Consider the following 21,902-nt stretch of genomic DNA (forward strand, 5'->3'; position numbering starts at 1 on the left):
CTCTGCAGGCGTCGCTGTGGGGTCTCAGGGGGGGGCAACTCTGGCTACTCACGGTCTTGTAGTTCGCCGGGGAGTCCTCCCTGAAGTGTTGTTTCTCCACAAGTCGAGCCGGGGGCATCGGGTGCAGAGTAGCAAGTCTCACGCTTCCGGCGGGAAACGCAGTTGTCTTGAAGTTGCTTCTTTGGAAACAAAGTTGCAGTCTTGGGTGAACAGAGCCGCTGTCCTCAGGAGTTTCTTGGTCCTTCCAGAGCAGGGCAGTCCTCTTAGGATTCAGAGGTCGCTGGTCCCTGGGGAGAGCATCGCTGGAGCAGTTTCTTCAGAAGGGGGGAGACAGGCCGGTAGAGCTGGGGCCAAAGCAGTTGGTGTCTCCGTCTTCTCTGCAGGGTTTTTCAGCTTAGCAGTCCTCTTCTTCTTAGGTTGCAGGAATCTGAGTTCCTAGGTTCAGGGGAGCCCCTAAATACAGAATTTAGGGGTGTGTTTAGGCCAGGGAGGGCAGTAACTAATGGCTACTAGCCCTGAGGGTGGCTACACCCTCTTTGTGCCTCCTCCCAAGGGGAGGGGGTCACATTCCTATCCCTATTGGGGGGATCCTCCATCTGCAAGATGGAGGATTCCTAAAAGTAAGAGTCACTTCAGCTCAGGTTGCCTTAGGGGCTGTCCTGACTGGCCAGTGATGCCTCCTTGTTTTTCTCATTATCTCCTCCGGCCTTGCTGCAAAAAGTGGGGCCGTGGCCGGAGGGGGCGGGCAACTCCACTAGCTGGAATGCCCTGTGGTGCTGTAACAAAGGGGGTGAGCCTTTGAGGCTCACCACCAGGTGTTACAGCTCCTGCAAGGGGGAGGTTATAAGCATCTCCACCCAGTGCAGGCTTTGTTACTAGCCACAGAGTGACAAAGGCACTCTCCCCATGTGGCCAGCAACATGTCTTGAGAGTGGCAGGCTGCTAAAACCAGTCAGCCTACACGGGTAGTTGGTTAAGGTTTCAGGGGGCACCTCTAAGGTGCCCTCTGGGGTGTATGTTACAATAAAATGTACACTGGCATCAGTGTGCATTTATTGTGCTGAGAGGTTTGATATCAAACTTCCCAGTTTTCAGTGTAGCCATTATGGTGCTGTGGAGTTCGTGTTTGACAGACTCCCAGACCATATACTCTTATGGCTACCCTGCACTTACAATGTCTGAGGTTTGGCTTAGACACTGTAGGGGCACAGTGCTCTTGCACTGGTGCCCTCACCTATGGTATAGTGCACCCTGCCTTAGGACTGTAAGGCCTGCTAGAGGGGTGACTTATCTATACTGCATAGGCAGTGTGAGGTTGGCATGGCACCCTGAGGGGAGTGCCATGTCGACTTACTCGTTTTGTCCTCACCAGCACACACAAGCTGGCAAGCAGTGTGTCTGTGCTGAGTGAGGGGTCCCCATGGTGGCATAAGATATGCTGCAGCCCTTAGAGACCTTCCCTGGCATCAGGGCCCTTGGTACCAGGGGTACCAGTTACAAGGGACTTATCTGGATGCCAGGGTGTGCCAATTGTGTAAACAAAAGTACAGGTTAGGGAAAGAACACTGGTGCTGGGGCCTGGTTAGCAGGCCTCAGCACACTTTCAAATCAAAACATAGCATCAGCAAAGGCAAAAAGTCAGGGGGTAACCATGCCAAGGAGGCATTTCCTTACACAACCCCCCCCCAAACGAAAGAGGATGAGACTAACCTTTCCCAAGAGAGTCTTCATTTTCTAAGTGGAAGAACCTGGAAAGGCCATCTGCATTGGCATGGGCAGTCCCAGGTCTGTGTTCCACTATAAAGTCCATTCCCTGTAGGGAGATGGACCACCTCAACAGTTTTGGATTTTCACCTTTCATTTGCATCAGCCATCTGAGAGGTCTGTGGTCAGTTTGAACTACAAAGTGAGTACCAAAGAGGTATGGTCTCAGCTTCTTCAGGGACCAAACCACAGCAAAGGCCTCCCTCTCAATGGCACTCCAACGCTGCTCCCTGGGGAGTAACCTCCTGCTAATGAAAGCAACAGGCTGGTCAAGGCCATCATCATTTGTTTGGGACAAAACTGCCCCTATCCCATGTTCAGAGGCACCTGTCTGCACAATGAACTGCTTGGAGTAATCTCGAGCTTTTAGAACTGGTGCTGTGCACATTGCTTGTTTCAGGGTGTCAAAGGCCTGTTGGAATTCTACAGTCCAGTTTACCTTCTTGGGCATTTTCTTGGAGGTAAGTTCTGTGAGGGCTGTCACTGTGGATCCATATCCCTTCACAAACCTCCTGTAATACCCAGTCAAGCCAAGGAATTCCCTGACTTGAGTCTGGGTTTTTGGACCTGCCCAGTCCAGAATAGTCTGGATCTTAGGCTGGAGTTGCTGAACTTGGCCTCCACCTACAAGGTGTCCCAAGTAAATCACAGTTCCCTGCCCTATCTGGCATTTTGATGCCTTGATAGAGAGGCCTGATGATTGCAGAGCCTTCAAAACCTACTTCAGGTGGACCAGGTGATCCTGCCAGCTGGAGCTAAAGACAGCAATATCGTCAAGATAAGCTGCACTACAGGACTCCATACCAGCAAGGACTTGATTCACCAACCTTTGGAAGGTGGCAGGGGCATTCTTTAAACCAAAGAGCATAACAGTAAACTGATAATGCCCATCAGGTGTGGAGAATGCAGTCTTTTCTTTTGCTCCAGGTGCCATTTTGATTTGCCAGTACCCTCCTGTTAAGTCAAAGGTACTTAAGAATTTGGCAGCACCTAAATTATCAATCAGTTCATCAGCCCTTGGAATGGGATGGGCATCTGTCTTGGTGACAGAATTAAGTCCTCTGTAGTCCACACAAAACCTCATCTCTCTCTTTCCATCTTTGGTGTGAGGTTTGGGGACTAAGACCACTGGGCTAGCCCAGGGGCTGTCAGAGTGCTCAATCACTCCCAATTCCAGCATCTTGTGGACTTCCACCTTGATGCTTTCCTTAACTTGGTCAGACTGTCTGAATATTTTGTTTTTGACAGGCATGCTGTCTCCTGTGTCCACATCATGGGTACACAGGTGTGTCTGACCAGGGGTTAGGGAAAAGAGCTCAGCAAACTGTTGCAGGACCTTCCTACAATCAGATTGCTGTTGGCTAGAGAGGGTGTCTGAATAGATCACTCCATCTACTGAACCATCTTTAGGGTTTGATGAGAGGAGATCAGGGAGAGGTTCACTCTCAGCTTCCTGGTCCTCATCTGTTACCATCAACAGATTCACATCAGCCCTATCATGGAAGAGCTTAAGGCGGTTCACATGGATCACCCTCTTGGGGCTCCTGCTAGTGCCTAGGTCCACCAGGTAGGTGACCTGACTCTTCTTCTCTAGCACTGGGTAAGGGCCACTCCATTTGTCCTGAAGTGCCCTGGGAGCCACAGGCTCCAAAACCCAGACTTTCTGCCCTGGTTGAAATTCAACCATTGCAGCCTTTTGGTCATACCAAAACTTCTGGAGCTGTTGGCTGGCCTCAAGGTTTTTACTTGCCTTTTCCATGTACTCTGCCATCCTTGAACGTAGGCCAAGTACATAGTCCACTATGTCTTGTTTAGGCTCATGAAGAGGTCTCTCCCAGCCTTCTTTCACAAGAGCTAGTGGTCCCCTTACAGGGTGACCAAACAGAAGTTCAAAGGGTTAGAACCCTACTCCCTTCTGAGGCACCTCTCTGTAAGCGAAAAGCAGACATGGCAAGAGGACATCCCATCTCCTTTTGAGTTTTTCAGGGAGCCCCATGATCATGCCTTTTAATGTCTTGTTGAATCTCTCAACAAGGCCATTAGTTTGTGGATGGTAGGGTGTAGTGAATTTATAAGTCACTCCACACTCAGTCCACATGTGTTTCAGGTATGCTGACATGAAGTTGGTACCTCTGTCAGACACCACCTCCTTAGGGAAGCCCACTCTGGTAAAAATACCAATGAGGGCCTTGGCTACTGCAGGGGCAGTAGTCGACCTAAGGGGAATAGCTTCAGGGTATCTAGTAGCATGATCCACTACTACTAGTATGTACATGTTCCCTGAGGCTGTGGGAGGTTCAAGTGGACCCACTATGTCCACACCCACTCTTTCAAAGGGGACCCCCACCACTGGAAGTGGAATGAGGGGGCCTTTGGATGTCCACCTGTCTTACCACTGGCATGACAGGTGGTCCAGGAGACACCAAACTCCTTGATTTTCTGGGACATGTTGGGCCAGTAGAAGTGGTTGACTAGTCTCTCCCACGTCTTGGTTTGTCCCAAATGCCCAGCAAGAGGAATATCATGGGCTAAGGTTGGTATGAACTCCCTAAACTCCTGAGGCACTACCACTCTCCTAGTGGCACCAGATTTGGGATCTCTTGCCTCAGTGTAAAGGAGTCCATCTTCCCAATAGACCCTATGTGTTCCAGTTTTCTTGCCATTGGACTCTTCAGCAGCTTGCTGCCTAAGGCCTTCAAGAGAGGGACAGGTTTCTTGCCCCTTACACAACTGCTCCCTTGAGGTTCCCCCTGGGCCTAAGAGCTCAACCTGATAAGGTTCTAACTCCATAGGCTCAGTTCCCTCAGAGGGCAGAACTTCTTCCTGAGAAGAGAGGTTCTCTTTTTGTTGTTGTGTTGCAGCTGGTTTCCCAGTTGTCTTTCCTTTTCTCTTGGTAGGCTGGGCCCTTTTTCCAGGCTCCAGCTCTACTTTTTCACCCTGAGCCTTGCACTGTGCCCTTGTCTTGACACACACCAGTTCAGGGATACCCAGCATGGCTGCATGGGTTTTCAATTCTACCTCAGCCCATGCAGAGGACTCCAGGTCATTTCCAAGCAAACAGTCCACTGGGATATTTGAGGAGACCACCACCTGTTTCAGGCCATTGACCCCTCCCCACTCTAAAGTTAACATAGCCATGGGATGTACTTTAGTCTGATTGTCAGCGTTGGTGACTGGATAAGTTTGTCCAGCCAGGTATTGACCAGGGGAAACCAGTTTCTCTGTCACCATGGTGACACTGGCACCTGTATCCCTCAGGCCTTCTACACTTGTCCCATTAATTAAGAGCTGCTGCCTGTATTTTTGCATGTTAGGAGGCCAGGCAGCCAATGTGGCTAAATCCACCCCACCCTCAGAGACTAATGTAGCTTCAGTGTGACACCTGATTTGCTCTGGGCACACTGTTGATCCCACTTGGAGACTAGCCATTCCAGTGTTAGCTGGAGTGGAGTTGGAAGTGGTACTTTTCTTGGGACAGGCCTTGTCTCCAGTTTGGTGTCCAGGCTGATTACAGCTACGACACCAGGCCTTTTTGGGATCAAAGTTTTTACCCTTGTACCCAAAATTGTTTTGTGAAGAGGCTGTGGGCCCACCCTCCTATGCAGGTTTTTGGGGGCCTGAAGAAGACTCTTTACTATTTTAGTTTTTGGATGTCTCAACACTCTTCCCCTGGGGAGGCTTTGTGACCCCTTTCTTTTGGTCACCCCCTGTGGAAGTCTTTGTCACCCTAGTCTTGACCCAATGGTCCGCCTTCTTTCCCAATTCTTGGGGAGAAATTGGTCCTAGGTCTACCAGATGCTGATGCAGTTTATCATTTGAACAATTACTTAATAGGTGTTCTTTCACAAATAAATTGTACAGCCATCATAATCATTTACACCACTGCCTTGAATCCAACCATCCAGTGTTTTCACTGAGTAGTCCACAAAATCAACCCAGGTCTGGCTTGATGTTTTTTGAGCCCCCCTGAATCTAATTCTATACTCCTCAGTGGAGAATCCAAAGCCCTCAATCAGGGTTCCCTTCATGAGGTCATAAGATTCTGCATCTTTTCCAGAGAGTGTGAGGAGTCTATCCCTACACTTTCCAGTGAACATTTCCCAAACGAGAGCACCCCAGTGAGATCTGTTCACTTTTCTGGTTGCACAAGCCCTCTCAAAAGCTGTGAACCATTTGGTGATGTCATCACCATCTTCATATTTAGTTACAATCCCTTTAGGGATTTTCAACATGTCAGGAGAATCTCTGACCTTATTTAAGTTGCTGCCACCATTGATGGGACCTAGGCCCATCTCTTGTCTTTCCCGTTCTATGGCTAGGAGCTGTCTCTCCAAAGCCAATCTTTTGGCCATCCTGGCTAACAGGAGGTCATCTTCACTGAGGCTATCCTCAGTGATTTCAGAGGTGCTGGCCCCTCCTGTGAGGGAAGCAGCATCTCTGACTAACACAGTTGGAATCAGGGATTGAGGGTCCCTGGGTTCCCTAGTTAGGACTGGAAGGTGGGAATTCTCCTCCAGTTCACTATCCTCATCCTCTGGGTTGTCATCCTCAGAGGGGTTGGCTTTTTCAAACTCTGCCAAAAGCTCCTGGAGCTGTTGTTTGGAGGGTCTTAAGCCAATTGGGATTTTCTTTATTTTGCAGTGAGACCTTAGCTCCCTCATCTTAAGATGGAGGTAAGGTGTGAGGTCGAGTTCCACCCCATTCTCTTCTGCACCAGGCATTATGTTTCTAAAAGTTGGAATACTTTTTAAGAATCTAAAGCTAGTTCTAGAACCTAATTCAAACTTTCACAAAACTTTTAAACTCTAAAAGAAATGCTAACAGGGAGTAACACAAGGCCCTAGCAGGACTTTTTAAGAATTTAGAAAAATAGTTCAAATTGAAAAAATCAATTTCTAATGACAATTTTTGGAATTTGTCGTGTGATCAGGTATTGGCTGAGTAGTCCAGCAAATGCAAAGTCTTGTACCCCACCGCTGATCCACCAATGAAGGAAGTTGGCTCTGTATGCACTATTTCAAAGTAAGGAATAGTATGCACAGAGTCCAAGGGTTCCCCTTAGAGGTAAGATAGTGGCAAAAAGAGATAATACTAATGCTCTATTTTGTGGTAGTGTGGTCGAGCAGTAGGCTTATCAAAGGAGTAGTGTTAAGCATTTGTTGTACATTCACAGGCAATAAATGAGGAACACACACTCAAAGACAATTCCAGGCCAATAGGTTTTTGTATAGAAAAATATATTTTCTTAGTTTATTTTAAGAACCACATGTTCAAATTTTACATGTAATACTTCAAATGAAAGGTATTGCAGGTAAGTACTTTAGGAACTTTGAATAATCACAATAGCATATATACTTTTCAAATAAATTACATATAGCTATTTTAAAACAAGACAGTGCAATTTTCAACAGTTCCTGGGGGAGGTAAGTATTTGTTAGTTTTTGTAGGTAAGTAAACCACCTACGGGGTTCAAGTTTGGGTCCAAGGTAGCCCACCGTTGGGGGTTCAGAGCAACCCCAAAGTTACCACACCAGCAGCTCAGGGCCGGTCAGGTGCAGAGTTCAAAGTGGTGCCCAAAACACATAGGCTTCAATGGAGAAGGGGGTGCCCCGGTTCCAGTCTGCCAGCAGGTAAGTACCCGCGTCTTCAGAGGGCAGACCAGGGGGGTTTTGTAGGGCACCGGGGGGGACACAAGTTAGCACAGAAAGTATACCCTCAGCAGCACGGGGGCGGCCGGGTGCAGTGTGCAAACACACGTCGGATTTCCAATGAAAATCAATGGGAGACCAAGGGGTCTCTTCAGCGATGCAGGCAGGCAAGGGGGGGGCTCCTCGGGGTAGCCACCACCTGGGCAAGGGAGAGGGCCTCCTGGGGGTCACTCCTGCACTGGAGTTCCGATCTTTCAAGTCCTGGGGGCTGCGGGTGCAGAGTCTTTTCCAGGTGTCAGGATCTGGGAGTCAGGCAATCGCAGTCAGGGGGAGCCTCGGGATTCCCTCTGCAGGCGCCGCTGTGGGGGCTCAGGGGGGGCAACTCTGGCTACTCACGGTCTCGTAGTCGCCGGGGAGTCCTCCCTGAAGTGTTGTTTCTCCACAAGTCGAGCCGGGGGCGTCGGGTGCAGAGTAGCAAGTCTCACGCTTCCGGCGGGAAACGCAGTTGTCTTGAAGTTGCTTCTTTGGAAACAAAGTTGCAGTCTTGGGTGAACAGAGCCGCTGTCCTCGGGTGTTTCTTGGTCCTTCTAGAGCAGTGCAGTCCTCTGAGGATTCAGAGGTCACTGGTCCCTGGGGAGAGCGTTGCTGGAGCAGTTTCTTCAGAAGGGGGGAGACAGGCCGGTAGAGCTGGGGCCAAAGCAGTTGGTGTCTCCGTCTTCTCTGCAGGGTTTTTCAGCTTAGCAGTCCTCTTCTTCTTAGGTTGCAGGAATCTGAGTTCCTAGGTTCAGGGGAGCCCCTAAATACAGAATTTAAGGGTGTGTTTAGGTCAGGGAGGGCAGTAGCCAATGGCTACTAGCCCTGAGGGTGGCTACACCCTCTTTGTGCCTCCTCCCAAGGGGAGGGGGTCACATTCCTATCCCTATTGGGGGGATCCTCCATCTGCAAGATGGAGGATTCCTAAAAGTCAGAGTCACTTCAGCTCAGGTTGCCTTAGGGGCTGTCCTGACTGGCCAGTGACTCCTCCTTGTTTTTCTCATTATCTCCTCCGGCCTTGCCGCCAAAAGTGGGGCCGTGGCCGGAGGGGGCGGGCAACTCCACTAGCTGGAATGCCCTGTGGTGCTGTAACAAAGGGGGTGAGCCTTTGAGGCTCACCACCAGGTGTTACAGCTCCTGCAAGGGGGAGGTGATAAGCATCTCCACCCAGTGCAGGCTTTGTTACTAGCCACAGAGTGACAAAGGCACTCTCCCCATGTGGCCAGCAACATGTCTCGAGTGTGGCCAGCTGCTAAAACCAGTCAGCCTACACAGGTAGTTGGTTAAGGTTTCAGGGGGTGTATGTTACAATACAATGTACACTGGCATCAGTGTGCATTTATTGTGCTGAGAAGTTTGATACCAAACTTCCCAGTTTTCAGTGTAGCCATTATGGTGCTGTGGAGTTCGTGTTTGACAGACTCCCAGACCATATACTCTTATGGCTACCCTGCACTTACAATTTCTAAGGTTTGGCTTAGACACTGTAGGGGCACAGTGCTCTTGCGCTGGTGCCCTCACCTATGGTATAGTGCACCCTGCCTTAGGGCTGTAAGGCCTGCTAGAGGGGTGACTTATCTATACTACATAGGCAGTGTGAGGTTGGCATGGCACCCTGAGGAGAGTGCCATGTCGACTTACTCGTTTTGTCCTCACCAGCACACACAAGCTGGCAAGCAGTGTGTCTGTGCTGAGTGAGGGGTCCCCACGGTGGCATAAGATATGCTGCAGCCCTTAGAGACCTTCCCTGGAATCAGGGCCCTTGGCACCAGGGGTACCAGTTACAAGGGACTTACCTGGATGCCAGGGTGTGCCAATTGTGTAAACAAAAGTACAGGTTAGGGAAAGAACACTGGTGCTGGGGCCTGGTTAGCAGGCCTCAGCACACTTTCAAATCAAAACATAGCATCAGCAAAGGCAAAAAGTCAGGGGGTAACCATGCCAAGGAGGCATTTCCTTACAATTCCTGTTCTGTTATTAACAGTTACACATCTATAATAATATATATTGTATATGTTGTATATATTTTATCCAGTATTGACTGCAGTAATCCGACGTTTATACATTTACTTGAGATACGGACATTATATCAAAGTTGAAATGTATTGCTACCAGAAACATGATAATTCACATTGTCATATTGTCCTCTAGACATAAGGATTTCAATTTGTTACAGACTCTAGCAATTAAAACAGCTATATTTAAGGTGAACATTGTATAATCCCAGAACCAGACTTGGAAAAATTTGGTTTTTTAAAGAGCAGATGGGATTAGCTGCAGTAACTTTTGAAATTAAAGAGGGGCGCTCTCCTGCCCGCCATTACTCTAAGTCCCAGAAGAGACTGAGGAGGCCTGGGGGCTGGACCAGACACCTGCCTAGGGCGCAACAGTGCTGCCGGTTCCCCGCATCGCGGGACGCTCTCCTGCCCGTCATTACTGCTGCCACAGGGATTCTAAGTCCCAGAAAAGACTGAGGAGGCCTGGGGGCGGGGCCAGACAACTGCCCAGCACGCAAAACATCCGCCAGTTCCCCGCATCGAAGGACGCTCTCCTGCTCGCCATTACTGCTTCCACAGGGACTCTTAAGTCCCAGAAGAGACTGAGGAAGCCTGGGCGCGGGGCCATGCACCTGCCCAGCATGCAAAAGCGCCGCTGGTTACCCGCATCGCAGGACGGTCTCCTGCCCGCCATTACTGCTGCCACAGGGACTCTAAGTCACAGAAGAGACTGAGGAGGCCTGGGGGTGGGGCCAGACACCTGCCCTGCACGCAAAAGCACCGCCGGTTCCCTGCATCGCGGGACGCTCATCTACCCGCCATTACTCTAAGTCCCAAAAGAGACTTAGGAGGCCTGGGGGCGGGGCCAGACACCTGCCTAGCGCGCAAAAGCACTGCCGGTTTCCCGAATTGCGGGACGCTCTCCTGCCCGCCATTACTGCTGCCACAGGGACTCTAAGTCCCAGAAGAGACTGAGGATGCCTGGGGGCGGGGCCAGACACTTGCCCAGCACGCAAAAGCGCCGCCGGTTCCCCGCATCGTGGGATGCTCTCCTGCCCACCATTACAACTGCCACAGGGACTCTAAGTCACAGAAGAGACTGAGGAGGCCTGGGGGTGGGGCCAGACACCTGCCCTGCGAGCAAAAGCACCGCCGGTTCCCTGCATCGCGGGACGCTCTCCTGCCCGCCATTAATGCTGCCACAGGGACTCTAAGTCACAGAAGAGACTGAGGAGGCCTGGGGGCGGGGCCAGACACCTGCCCAGCATGCAAAAGCACCGCTGGCTCCCCGCTTCGCGGGACACGCGCGGGCCAAGGGCGTCAGAGCCCGAAGGAGGCCGGACTGGGCCCCCCCCCTAACAATTAAATGCAGGAAACAACTGCCCCTTGGATAAAGGAATAGGATAAACAAGTAAGAGTGTCGTTCACATAATATATGTCTTAATCTTATGGATAAGGTGGTCTACAGAGATTGCTTTGATTGAAACTGCGTATACATAATTGGTTTAACCAGGCAGGCTGGCCTGGCATTTGCGCAACACAAGGAGTTTGGTTGGCTGGTAAATTAATGAATTTAATTAATTTAACTTGTACACCTTTTTTTCTTTTTTTTCCCTTTCAAATAGGATCACCCATATTTACTTAAATCATGGGCAAAAGAAAGCATTCAATGCCGAATCCTCCCCCAAACATAAAAGATAGTACCTCCATATTAAAATATATTTCAGGAGTGCTGGGGCTGATAGATAAGCAAATCTCCAATGTCGAAGAAAAACTGTTGACTTCTAGTGGTTATACTATTCCCCCGTCAAGGAACCTAGAGAACCAGGTTGATTGCAATAATAGAGGTACTAGGGTGAAGGTAAGAGAGAATCATGAAAGCAAAAATTATAAAAATAGGTGCATTCAAAACATCTCGGACCTAATTTATGTCCCGGATGATTCTTTACCATCCCCCAAGCGTCCAAGGAAACCCTCGATAGGGAGGGTAGATAACTCCATTAATAAAAACTCAAAGCAAGAGATAGTAACTATTCCTGGAAGACAGCCACCAAAAAAAGTAATCCGGAGGAAAGCTCTAAATAAACCAGTGGACACAACTCGAAATCTTCTTGTTAATATTCACAAATCAATAACTGCCTTGAAATCATCAGTCTGGGCCTCACTGGACTCCCTTTCAGAATGCTTAAGAGTGGTAGAGAACAATCTGGAGGCAGGCCTATTAATTATGAAGTCATTACAGCCCAAGGACCAACATCCCCTGAGAAAAGATCCTAGTGTATCATTCTCAACTTCAAACACTATGTGTAACTCACAACCTGTAATACAAATGAGAAAAACTCCAAATGAAACCTGACCCGACTCTAAATCTTACGAGTAACTCACAACCTTTAACATTACCACCAATTACCAGGCAAATACACGTAAGGAAGCTGAACAGTGTGTTCCGTCCATAGAAAGGAAAATTCAGCCTGCCACAAACCCCGCTGGGGAACAATACACAAGAAGGAGAACCACTGAGCCTTCGCACACACCAAGTGGTTATTTACATCTCCCCATGGAGGCAACACCATACATAGTGGTCCTGGCTAATGTTCCTCTTGTGGCTAACCAGCATCGGGAAACATGGACAGCCCTGAGGAACAAATCCCTTAACTGGATAGCATCACGCCTGGATCCCGGGATGGTGGGGCCCCTTTTTGATGATATAAAAATGGTAAGGAGAATCAAATGGTTAGGAAGCAGCCAGAAAGTATTGGAGGGAGACTGCGTGGTTCTTTCATTTAAATCCCCAGATCTAGTGGAGAGAGTTATTCGCGAAGTCGGGGTAAGGCATGTTACTCACCAGGGTATCTCATTACTACCGCTGGGATATTTTTATCAACGTTTTTCGGGGCAAAATTCTAACATTGCTCGGCCATCCTATATAACAGCTTTACCTAGCCTTGACTCTATTTCTTCTTGTAACAGATTTCAAACCCTTGCAACGCTAGAAGATTTAGATTGACTTAGTAGGGCGAAGAAAGAGACACCTAATGTAATGGCACTGGAAATGAATATAGAAGGGGGGCAGCCAAGGCAGGGAGATATGCCCAGGATACCAACCCTTATAACTCATAGTGGTACATCCCCCCTGATTCTAAATAAGGCACAGGGACAGAACCAACAGAAATCGGAAATAGCTTTACTTTATAGGAATGTGGCAGGCATAAGTAATAAGCTTAGTAACGCGGACTGGATGCATTTTATTGTAGATTTTCCCTTTATATGCCTACAGGAAACTTGGCTCCTAAATCCTATCCATATTAATGGATATAAAACATACCACACTCCGGCAGTATCTACAGGACATGGTAGGCCAAAAGGGGGTTTATGTACATACATATCAAACGAGCTTTCCCTAACAAATTTAAACATGCAAATCTCAAAGGTACATTACCAAGTGATAGTGAGTAATCTAGATCAAAAGACCCAGCTAGTGGTTATTAATTTTTATAACAATGCACCAGCGGGCGTGGTCCCCATTATTTTAACACAGTTAGGTGAGGAATTAGAGAGAATCTGCACAAAATCAAGGCGAGAAAGTCTCATTCTGTGGGGTGGCGACTTTAATGTCCATCTCTGCAAGGAAACTTCTGAGAAGGTCTGTAGTCTGTAAGAGGAAGATATTGGTTTGAGGCCTTATTTTAGTCATAACATTCAAGGTGATGCAATGAACATATTGGCTCATAAATTTAATTTGTCCTTTATAAATTAAATTTATTTTGATGACCCACAGTTTAATCCAACTTTTAATGGAAGGGGTGCAGACACAGTAATTGATTACGTTTTAATGTCTACTCACTTCGCCACTACCTCTCCAAATATTTACTGTATGATATTGCAATAAGTGACCATTTCCCGCAGAGTTTAAAGATCACACTAACATCTCCTACTTTTAGACAGCAGGATAAAGCTGCTTTGGTAAATGATATTGAATTAGCCTTGCGTAATGGGTACTTACTACGATGGTCGCAAATAGAGCCAAAGGGCCTTCTAAAGCAGCTAATTTGTGAACATAAGCATGCTTTTGCGGACTGCCTCAGCGATGACATAGATCCAGCAAAATGCTTAAGTGCCTTTTCTTTGATAACACAAGGTGTGAAAAAAGCTCTCACCAGCAAAACAGGAAAGAGGGGGCAGAAGGGAAAAATGGTCTGGTTTGACCTCGATTGCACAAAAGCACATAAGAGATTAAAAAAGATCCTATGTGCCCCAATAAGATGTATAACTGAGACACGTGTACAGAGGCAGGAATAAAAGGCGGCCGATAAAAAAAGGAAAATTACCATGAAAGAAAATACTTGGGAATCCTTACACAAAGCTAGCCTTACAAAAGATAATATCCTTTTTTGGAAAATAATAAATACTCCTACGCCAGGGGCTAGACATGATCCTAGAATGGAAATTGCAATAACAGAAGAGGACTGGATTGGTTACTTCTCCAAGATATATAGCCCGGCTTCTGACAGAGAGTTACTTCAATGAGTTATACCACCCAAAAGAATTCACATATGATTATAACAATCAGTTCAGTCTGGAGGAAGTAGTAGAAGCTATAAAATCAAGTAAGGCGGGAAAAGCACTGGGTCCGATGGTGTACTGGTAGATTTATATAAGGCAAACGTACAAGTATGGGGCCCCTTATTGACGCAGGTATTGAGGGCTTGCAGTATGCAAGGACCTCTGCCATCTTGGATAGATTCCATTATTGTCCCCATATACAAAAAAGGTGACCGCCTTAACCCAGCCTGTTATAGACCCATCTCATTACTTGACACATAAGCTAAAATAGCTGGGAGAGTTATTCTGAATAGATTACTGGGCTGGGCTGAGGAAAACAATATCTTATCTGAATTACAGTACGGTATCTGTACAGGAATAGGCACAGTGGAACAATGACTGAATTTAAGTATCATAATTGGGAAATACACAAAGATTAGAGAGGGTAACTTGTATCTGGCCTTTATAGATTTATCTTGAGCATTTGATTGTGTAGTTCATGAGAAACTATGGGAAATCCTAAGTAGCATAGGGGTAGAAGTGACAATAATCCAGTTCATACGGGAACTGTATCTAGGGATTAGAGCAAGGGTGAGATATGGGACAAGAGGGGAATGCACTAGACCTTTTAATATACACAGGGGAGTACCTCAAGGCTGTGTATTAGCCCCATTCTTATTCTCAATATATATATAAACAAGTTGGAATTAGAATTAACAAGCAAATGTAAAGATCTCCCTCAAATAGGCCATCGCCCGACTCCGAAATTTCCAAACAGAAAGGATGTTGTTTAAGGGAAAGAATGGCACTCAAGGCAACGAGGTAAATATAGATTCTTGACTTAAGTTATCACACGGTGCACTCTTAGGGGACGACACCCCTTATCCCCAACTCTGTGTCTAGCCAAACAGAAAATACTTGATAAACAGATAAGAGGCACTCATAAAGTAAACACATATATACCAATGACTACAGAAATTCGTATCTGCTAGAGTCACTACAATTGTCCTTTGAAAAAGAGCACCATACTATGGGGGTTATTCTAACTTTGGAGGAGTGTTAATCCGTCCCAAAAGTAACGGTAAAGTGACGGATATACCACCAGCCGTATTATGAGTTCCATAGGATATAATGGACTCGTAATACGGCAGGTTGTAAATCCGTCACTTTTCTGTCACTTTTGGGACGGATTAACACCTCCTCCAAAGTTAGAATAACCCCCTATGTGTCCTTAGAATGGTGTTGAATTTAAACAAAATAACTAAAAAAGCGAGGCAGTCTCCAATGCAGTTCCAAAAATTCTTGAACTTTAATAATAGTGTCCAAACACAATCCTTTCAGTTACTCTGCGACACAGCCATGAGTCATAGTCTTGATACTTCTTGTTCCAATCAAACCCCACAGCCAACACGTGTTTCATCCAGGGGACACCCCATCAACTTCATCAGGGCTGAAATTGTTACCAAAATATACCACGTGAGCCAATTAGATTAATAATCAAGAATCAATTCATGTATGGGGCCCGTCACCATAACATACCAAAAGACGTGGGATGGACAAATGTAAGTTAGTAGTGTGGCAAGTGTTGAAAAGTAAAAAACATGCTATAGTGTGCATGCCTGTGATAATATCACTGCAATAGACCCAAACTACAGAAATTCCCAACATTACCCAATTAGTGTAATTTCAAACGTATTTCCGTGATATAACAAAATGAAAAAGTTTGTGAGATAGTGGAAACAAATACTGGAAAATGTTAGAAAATATTCCTATTCCAGATGGCTAAGGTCCCTGCCAGATACCAAAAATAACCCTATTATAAAATTCAAAATACCTGTATGGCATTTACCTGTAAGGCAAATCTGCCGCGAGTCAACAATACTTAATAGGGTATAAACATGAATCCTCTTTTAATTTAAGAGTTATTGAAGGCACTCCTCTCCAAAGTCACCTCCCAATTCTGCTAAATGATACAAATAGTAAATGCATAGTAACGCTACCAATAGTATAGCTCTTTGAATAATAAATGTGTAGCATTACAAAACTACGGCCAAAGTCTTAGCGGTAATAACAGGATGGCCGATAACAGTACCAACCAATAAAACCCACCTGTGAAAGCGAGCCTGCTATCGTTGGACCAACATTCTTTTAGTTCGCGAGTACGCAAACGAAACTGCGTAACGTAGCGAGTTCATCACCTCAATTAATGTAATAGAAGAAGGATTGAGTGCGCGACTCTGTAACCAACGCAATGCCTAACATGGCATGTAAAAGACACAGTGCAATAGAAATAGGACTAATCCTTACGGAACGCGGCCATTTTGTTACCAGCATATTGCCTGACATAGCATGAAAACAACACAGTAAAATAGAAATGGAAATATTCTATATGCAACACGGCCATTTTGGAAAGAATATTATGTGTATTTTATAGCACGTTGTTGATGAGGAAATAGATAAAATACTGAGTGAACATCCGTGAATGCCTAGCTGAAACGACTTAATGTTAATATAGACAATGGGGGTCATTACGACCCTGGCCGTCGGAGACCGCCAGGGCTAAAGTGGCGTCCGTACTGCCAACAGGCTGGCGGTACGGAGACCCATATTATGACCACGGCGGTAGCGCCGCGGTCGCACCGCCGGGGCCGGCGGTTTCCTGCCGTTTTAGCCCCGGCGGTGATAATCCGCCAGGGCAGCGCTGCAAGCAGCGCTGCCCTGGGGATTATGACTCCCCTACCGCCAGCCTGTTTCTGGTGGTTTGCACCGCCAGGAAGAGGCTGGCGCTAAGGGGAGTCCTGGGGCCCCTGCACTGTCCATGCCACTGGCATGGGCAGTGCAGGGGCCCCCTAACAGGGTCCCGTGCAGCTTTTCACTGTCTGCAGAGCAGACAGTGAAAAGCCCGACGGGTGCTACTGCACCCGTCGCACGGCCGCAACACCGCCGGCTCCATTAGGAGGCGGCTCCTATGTTGCGGCCGCATCCCCGCTGGGCCAGCGGGTGTAAACCTGGTTTGCGCCCGCCGGCCCAGCGGGAATGTTGTAATGGGGACCGCAGGAGTGCGGCCACACGGCGGTTACAGCTTGCCGCCCGCCAATGTTGTAATGACCCCCAATGTTCCTTGAATGACAGTAAAGGACTGTTGCCAGTTGGTGAGGGTCTATTATTTACCAAAAATGCATCCATCAACACTTGCGCAAAATTAAAAAAATAACCTGATCAAGAAAAATAGAGAAATAAGGAAAAAGAGAGAAGAAAAGTAAAAAGTAATAATAATAAAGAATATAGAAAGTGCTATTCACCCCTGTAATGTTAATTTTGGTGTTCAAATATATAGGTTGATGACTAATCGAATCCCTAGTGGAATGGACATATTACAACCAAAAAGTAACCCACCAAGCAATTAGCTTGGGGCATTTGTACATCATAAATAATACCAAATACATTGTTTTCTGACCTACATGCAAATGTTGTAAACTAAATTTAAAAAATGACCTGATAAGTAATGCTCAAGACATCGTTTGCTAACCTAAATGCATATTTTGTTGGCATATATTTACAAGAAACATTAATTCTTTTATATATAATATCACAATGTGTTAACATGCTTTGTTCAATCATTAGATATAGAGAGAAACAAATATATACTTTGTTAAAACATTAAATACAGAGAGAAACAGATACATGATATATCATCTGACTTACCCTATTGAATCATATCCTAGGATGCTACCTTAAACTAAAAGGTTGTTCTTATATGAAGATTATCCACTTCAGACATCAAATCTCAGACCTATCCAAACCTACTCTCCTAAAAAATATTCTAATTCACGATCCATATTGAGACCTGCCTCTACCGTTCTGAGGCGCAGGATCCACAATTCCTCTTTCCTACGTAAAGCTAATTCCCTATTACCCCCTCTGGGGTCCTCTATTATATGATCAATACCAAAAGAATTCAAATGTTTTGTGGGAACCCTGTGAATTGCATGTGATAATGTGTACTACCAATGGATATCTTACATCTTCATGCAATAGTGCCCTTACATGTTCCCCTATTCTAACTCTAAGTGAACGAATTACACTACCCACATAAAATTGCTTACATTTGCAGGTGACAATGTAAACCACAAATGAAGTGCTGCAATTGATATTAGATCTAATCTTGTACGTCTTGCCTGTATTACTCGTGAATTCCTTCTTGCCCTGACAGGCCCATTTGCATAAACCACAGTGTCCACAACTAAAAAAAAACCATCCTATAGATGGATAACCAATCCTCACTCTTATACACCGTCATTAAACTAGGGCTGAGTAAGCTCTTAAGGGATCTACCTCTACGATATGTTGTTTCCGGTTTATTGGCAATGACATCCCTCAGAATATCATCCTGTTGTAAAATATGCCAATGCTTATGGACATATTTCCGCAGCAACTTAGAAGTTTCAGTGTAATCCGGGACCAGTCTCACCTTTCCAAAATCCTCCTTTTGTGTCTTGCGCTCTCTGGGCTTGAGTGTATCCTCCCTGCGTATGTGTCTTATTCTGCGTAGTGCACTAACTACAGTATGCCTATGATATCTTCGCTGTTCAAATCGTTCACTCATCTCTGCAATGCATGCCTTAAATTCATAATGCTTAATACAGTTGCGTCTTGCCCTGATCATTTCACCAAAGGGTACTGAGGTGATTTGATGTTGTGGGTGAGCACTTTCAGCGTGTAAGATCGAATTGCATGCTGTAGACTTCCTATATAATCTACTGTGAATTCTATTATCTTCTGTGAACAATTGTACAGAAATTCAATTAGATTAGAACTGTATTGATATGTAAACTTGACATTCATATCGTTTAGATTAAGAAATTTTAAAAACTTAATCAGGCGCACCACACTGCCCGTCCAAATCATTATGCAGTCATCAATATAACGATCCCAAAATAGTATGTCCGACTGCCACTGGGCGGCATCAGGGCCCCAGACCCACCTCTCCTCAGACAGACCCATGAATAGGTTTGCATAAGAAGGGGGAAATCTCGAGCCCATCGCCACCCCCTGTTTTTGCCTGTACCAGTCTTTTTTGAAAAGGAAGAAATTATTGTTGAGTATTAGATCAATCATTTCCAAAATCATCCTCGTATGTTCTCAAAGAGTAGCAGATTTTCTATTAAGGAACAATTCCACCGCTTGTAGACCCAATTCATGTCTTATACATGTATATAGTGAAACTACATCCAAGGTGACCAATAACATATTAGTATCCCATTCAATATCACTCAAGATACTCAGGATATGAGTCGTATCTTTGATATATGAAGGGAGATTGATGACAATAGGTTGAAGGAACACATCCACATATTCCGACATTTTTTCGGTGGGTCCTGCAATGCCCGAAATTATGGGTCTCTATGCAGTTGACGCTGTACTTATGGCCCGGACGCCGCTAGCCCTCCAAAGACTTTTAACAACTAGTATCACATACATGACAGACTTGGGCCTTACCATCAACCGTTCAAAAACCTTTTTAATGAATTGTGGCAAGAAATAAATTAAGACTCACGATATCATCACGCAAGACGGAAAGATTGATACAACTTCAACATTTTCTTATCTGGGCATAATGTTCGATATGCAAGGTTCTTGGGCACAGTGTGTAAAAACTAAGAAGCTACAGATCATGAAGACAACGACGGCCCTGAAGATTTTTTCAAAGAGGCTTGGGGTGATTACTCCGCAGAACATGCTAAAGGTCTATAGAGCTAAATGCATTCCGTCTGCCACGTACGGAGCAGGGGTGTGGGGGGTATACCAATTGTAACACGATCCAAATGGTGGAAAATGATTTTTTTAGACATTTGTTAACGGTACCAAAATGTACTTCATCATATATTAGCCATGCAGAACTTGGGGCCCCATTTTTGGTTGATTTAATAAAGATACAGCAAATATTTCTATAGCAGAAAATTTGGACCTCAGAACACACTGGCCTAAATAGGGCAGTGTTACGGGATTGCACGGCATCAGTTTTTTCTCTAAGAGTCCCTTGGTTGAGGTACATTAGGACCTTCTTTGAAAATATGGGCCATAAAGAATACTACACAAACCCAGAATTACTGAAGAGATTAACCAGGAAAGATCTGAGGTCCCTGTCCCTGAAGTACTTAGAAGACCAGAGGTGGATAGGAAAGGCAAAAAAACATACTGTCATGTCTAATCAACTGATGCTGTAAACGGAGGGTATACAGTCTTACTTGATAAATCTCGACATCATTTCTTTCTCACTAGGCTAAGGCTAGACACGTTCCATCGTCTGGTAACTTTTCCGACCATGAACGACTGGAGTACAACACTAGGGGTCTGTCCTTGTGATACAAAGTCACCCCAAAGTACAATATATGTGGTTCTCTTCTATACATTTTATGGAAAACATAGAAAGCGTTTTTTACTGCCTTTTTTAAGATCCACCCACACGCGACAATGTCTTTATTTACAGATGTTACCTTCTATTGAAATGTGTGGCATTTTAGCACACTTTTTAAGTTCTATAATTATTGTACGAAAGTCCTTGGGTGGACTGGTAAGATGATAACTCAGCCACCAAAATATTTACAATGCACTGACTAATATGTTATTCTATTTTAACTTTTTGTATTTATTGCCACGTTTTTTAATTATGTGATTTATAACATATTTTTTATGGGTATTTTACATTTTAAGATTTGTTTCATGTGCTGCTTTTATGACTTGTCGAAAGTCAAAATAAAGCTTGTATTGGTATTGGTTGAATTAAAGAGTGTAACTGGTAGACGATATAAAGTGTGTGAAAAATCAAATCGCAATTTACCTATTTGAACAGTAATTACTGCCCATAAACATGTACTTTGTTTTTAGTTGAACAAATAAAATGAAATGTTTCGTAGGCAAACTATAGCAGTGGAGCAAAACATCTCTTTCATTTATACAATTCCTGATCAGAAGTTTTTTATTCATCGTGGGAAAACCCCATGCAGTGTTCAGTGATCCTTTGCAGTTCATCTCTTCTTTTCTTTTTGTGCTCCAGGCAAAAGTCACTAACTCTGTGACTAAAGATCTTCAGGCTGAGGAGGAGAAGTGGCGGCAAGAGACAAAACTTGAGGAATACTTCAGCAGCCTTTCTCATAAAGTGATCTCGGTGAGTGAAATGCATAAGAATGCAGCTGATCAAAGAATGTCAAGCCATTCTAAAAATTGGAGTCCTGGAATATAACTAACACAATGAAATAACAAAAGATGGGGCTTGAAGTCAGCTTTATGTTATTACAGCAAAATAATTTGACACATTTGCCTGCAAATTCTTTCTGACAAATGTAATGATACCATGGTGTGAATTGATTATTTAAATCATGAAGGTAAAATATGAATTGAAATTAAAACATGTATGCAACGAAAAAATGGTATTAACTTAAGAGACTACTTATACATTAACCACAAGCAAAATATGAGGTTATAAGAGTACAAAAAAAACACAGCTAAAAGAAAATCTTTTATATTCTGTTAAGGTTTTTGCAAAGTATTTTGTTTCTTTACGGTTCACTGTTAAGATTAAGTGGATTTTTTAGAAGTACTTTAGGTTTCTAACACCTTTGCCTTTACTCCCAAGATTCACATTTTTTCACAACTGAAAACAAAGAAAGCCAAATATTTTTGTTTTTTAGACAAGGCAGAACAAGAGTACAATCAACTTTAAAATAAAATGTCTCTAAGTGTCTGCACATAGCATTGTAGCGCGGTGTTATTTTTCCATTAGTTCTGTGTTATTGAATTAAGAATCTACACGTCTGCAGTGTAATATGCACATTTCGCCCCCACCGAAATGTATTCTTCAGCAACATTACTTTTCGTCAGGAATCTCATAATAAAAAAGGGCATGCTTTTGCGCATT

At 45.0% G+C, this 21,902-nt stretch overlaps 1 protein-coding gene across 4 annotated transcripts in view; it reads left to right on the forward strand.

The window, feature by feature from the left end:
• Positions 1 to 21,902, forward strand: part of EXOC3L2 (exocyst complex component 3 like 2) — a 457,018-nt gene that overhangs the window by 297,699 nt on the left and 137,417 nt on the right. For all 4 annotated transcript variants that reach the window (XM_069207753.1, XM_069207755.1, XM_069207754.1 and 1 more), the window contains exon 5: positions 21,042 to 21,152. In XM_069207753.1, coding sequence (XP_069063854.1) covers positions 21,042 to 21,152 — 111 coding nt within the window. The remainder of the gene's footprint in view (positions 1 to 21,041; positions 21,153 to 21,902) is intronic.

Source organism: Pleurodeles waltl, chromosome 9 (genome assembly GCF_031143425.1).
Source record: "Pleurodeles waltl isolate 20211129_DDA chromosome 9, aPleWal1.hap1.20221129, whole genome shotgun sequence".
NCBI classification, from domain to species: domain Eukaryota; kingdom Metazoa; phylum Chordata; class Amphibia; order Caudata; family Salamandridae; genus Pleurodeles; species Pleurodeles waltl.